This window comes from Barbus barbus, assembly GCF_936440315.1.
Source record: "Barbus barbus genome assembly, chromosome: 1".
NCBI classification, from domain to species: domain Eukaryota; kingdom Metazoa; phylum Chordata; class Actinopteri; order Cypriniformes; family Cyprinidae; genus Barbus; species Barbus barbus.
In genome coordinates, this window is record NC_136729.1 from 31271247 (window position 1) to 31275061 (window position 3815).

The 3815-nt window shown below is 43.0% G+C and overlaps 1 protein-coding gene across 1 annotated transcript; it reads left to right on the top strand.

Annotated features, from left to right (window-relative positions):
* Positions 1-1435: 1435 nt before the first annotated feature.
* Positions 1436-3328, top strand: LOC306886251 (leucine-rich repeat-containing protein 4C-like; the record flags this gene model as incomplete). Its single annotated transcript, XM_079443204.1, has 1 exon — positions 1436-3328. One exon carries the CDS (start codon positions 1436-1438, stop codon positions 3326-3328), a length of 1893 nt encoding a protein of 630 aa, XP_079299330.1.
* Positions 3329-3815: the final 487 nt, after the last annotated feature.

A 3815-nucleotide genomic window follows, 5' to 3' on the forward strand; every position in this document is an offset into this window, starting at 1 on the left:
ACAACAGACTAATCTAATACTGACAAAAATCAAGTTCACAATCATCTAAAAGATTTGTTGTACTGTATATCAACCAACATGCAGCCCACTCATGCTTTGAGGTTGACGTTTTTATTGGTGTCATGCGACTTCAGTCCACATCGCCTGTTGCCATACTGTTCGGTAAGCTATCTGTCTCATATTTATTTCATTTCTGTGTTAAGAGATTCTGAGAGTAATTATAACATAGCTTGCTTGATCTCATAAATGAAAGCATTTCTATGTATTTCAAGATACTCAATTGCTTCACTTCATAATATAAAGAAATTCAATTTTGCTTGTCAAAGCGAGTTTCAGGGGTCCCGAATTTCTCTCTCATTTTATTTCCTTCTCATTATTTATAACAATACTGATTATAGTAACCTATTTGCAAACAGCAGAGGTAATAAGACATCTTATTTTTCATAAGAACACTTGAGCAGGTAATGAGAGCAGAGACTTGCAGGGTAAAGGGATTTTAAATTTAGTGTGTGCTGTAGCAGTGGCACATTTCTCGTGGGTTTTGACAATTCAGTTACTATGTATCTTCATAGCATGTGCAAGCACATAGAGTTGAATATACAAGCCAAATACACATCCTTATCTGCTAGATATGCCCAGTGATGGACCTGTCTGCACCTTAATCCATCCCTCTGACAGCTTGCTGTGACAGGATTTCCATATATCTCATTTTAGTGCATAGCATAAAAGATTCAGGTTGGTTTAGGGAATTTCACACTGGAGGCACTTGATAATATTATAATGAAACAAATGTACAGAAAATATCTTGCTTTTAAGCATTACAATAACATCACATATGCATTTTCTTTACTGGGTGTGGCAAGTTTTTCCTTTAAAAATGACGTTCCTAATACGTTTATATTATTAATGTTTTTCCCCATCTTTTTCACTGTTAATTGCAGGAAGTCTTGAAAGTGGGGATAAAAAAATAGTCAGGTCAAAGTGAATTAGTTGACTATAAGTTCAGGTATGCTATTACATACAGTGCAAAAAAACAAAAAAGAAATCAAGAAATTGCATCTTTCAGTCATTTACACTTTGAATGTATTGTAGTGTGTGTGCTTCTATGTGCAGGCTCATTTAACAGCTTTGATGGTAATGATGCTCAATTCATCAATCACATCAGAAAGACTCTGTTTTGCATGTGCACTGCCTAAACAGCAGTACTTGTTTTCATCAGAATATCAGAAATGTACATGCATTTCCATTTGACAGAAGAATGTTCTACTTGATAAATTGCAGAACAGAGGAATTTGATGCTCTGTTTGACTGCCATCATGCTACGCTGACAAGTCAACATGACATACTTTGCTAACATATTTATTTTCCTCTTTCCTTTTTTTCAGACTGCCTATAAATGTTTGGGGAGAGAAACTCAGCGGGCATTAAATTATGAATGTTGAACAAGATGACCTCTTACCATCAGCGCCAGATGTTGAGAGGTCCTAGATGGAAAGGGGCTTGGTTTGACCCCTTGTTTCTCCTGCTTTTAGCCCTGCAGTTGCTTGTCGTCGCTGGATTGGTACGAGCCCAAACCTGTCCCTCCGTATGTTCCTGCAGTAATCAGTTTAGTAAGGTCATCTGCACACGCAGAGGGCTAAAGGATGTCCCTGATGGCATCTCTACCAATACACGGTATCTAAACCTTCAGGACAATCAGATCCAGGTCATCAAAGTAGACAGTTTCAAGCACCTGCGACACCTTGAGATTCTTCAGCTTAGCAGAAACCACATCCGTAACATCGAGATTGGCGCCTTCAACGGGCTGACCAGCCTTAACACTCTGGAGCTTTTTGACAATCGCCTCACGACCATCCCAAATGGCGCCTTTGAGTATCTATCAAAACTGAAAGAGCTGTGGCTTAGGAATAACCCTATTGAGAGCATACCGTCTGATGCCTTCAGTCGCTTGCCCTCCCTGCGGCGGTTGGACTTGGGAGAGCTGAAGCGTCTCTCCTACATTTCCAGTGGAGCATTTCAGGGCTTGAGTAACCTTCGCTACCTGAATCTGGGCATGTGTAACCTCAAAGAGGTCCCCAATATTCAGCCCTTGATTCGTTTGGATGAGCTGGAGATGTCCGGGAACCAGCTCACCGTCATTCAGCCCAGTTCTTTTAAGGGTCTCGTCCATCTTCAGAAGCTGTGGATGATGCACGCCCAAGTCCAAACCATAGAGCGGAACTCCTTTGATGACCTGCACTCTTTACGAGAGCTCAACCTGGCTCACAACAACCTTACCTTTTTGCCCCATGATCTCTTCACACCTTTGCACCACCTGCAGCGAGTGCATTTGCATCACAATCCCTGGAACTGCAACTGTGACATACTTTGGCTGAGCTGGTGGCTGAGAGAGACCGTACCTACGAACACCAGCTGCTGCGCCCGCTGCAATTCCCCTCCCAGCCTCAGGGGGCGCTACATCGGAGAGCTGGACCAGAGCTATTTTCAGTGCTACACGCCTGTTATCGTCGAGCCACCTGCCGACCTCAATTTGACTGAAGGAATGGCGGCAGAGCTCAAATGTCGGACGAATTCAGTGACCTCGGTCAGCTGGCTAACACCAAATGGCTCCATCATAACACATGGGGCACTCAAGATGCGCATCTCCGTCCAAAACGACGGAACATTAAACTTCACCAACGTCACCATCCAGGACACGGGAACCTACACTTGCATCGTAAGCAACATGCTAGGCAACATTTCAGCCTCCGCTGTCCTCAATGTGACATCAGTCGACAACAGCGGCTTTAGTTACTTCACTACGGTCACTGTAGAGACAATTGAAACCGTTATCGATGGGGATAGTAGGACACCAGTGCAGCCATCTTTTGGTTGGGCGTCCTCTTCGACCACAAGGGGAACACCTATTGCCACCGAGAGAGCGTACACCATTCCCGTGACTGACATAGACATTGATGGCTCTCTCAATGGTTTGGAGGAGGTGATGAAAACCACCAAGATCATCATTGGCTGCTTTGTGGCCATCACGCTCATGGCAGCCGTCATGCTCATAATATTCTACAAGATGCGCAAGCAGCACCACCAGCAGGATCACGATGGGCCGGCCCGCACCATCGAGATCATCAACGTACACGAGGAGCTGACGAGGGTTCCGGCCATGGAGAGTCACCTGACTCTCCCGCCCCTGGAGCATGAGCATTACAACCACTATAACTCCTACAAAACTTATAATCATGTGTCCGCTCTCAGCTCGCTGCATAGTTCAGTGCATGAACCTTTACTAATCCAAGCCAGCTCAAAGGATAACGTGCAGGAGACGCAAATTTGACCATGTTGGACGAACCAAACTCTACTAATGCTGTTTAAATTTTGGTTGTGGACATGCTGTCGTAATGAAGATGACAGTGTGCATTAAGACATTCAGCAATGTCAGTGAGAGCCAGGGTGTATAATTATTTTAACAAGTGTCTTTACAAATCTTATTTATTTAAAGATATGTGAAGTGACTGAATCATGAAATCACAAGTCAAAAAGGTTAATATCTTATTTTTTTCTTTTTCATTTTGAGAACTGGGGGAATGAATGGTTTACTTTCATGTGATGGTAGAATTAAGGTCAGCTGCGATGGTTATTAGAGCAATGAGACAAAAGTTGTGTTTTTTTTTGTTTGTTTGTTTTCAGTTGTGGCATATTACATCCCTTTGCACCGATGTGTTTTCTTTTTTTTTTTTTTGAGACACTGGAAACAAAAACTGGCCACTGAAAACAGCAGATTTTAAATCGCATGGAGCACTTAGATATGAATGGTGGGCCTG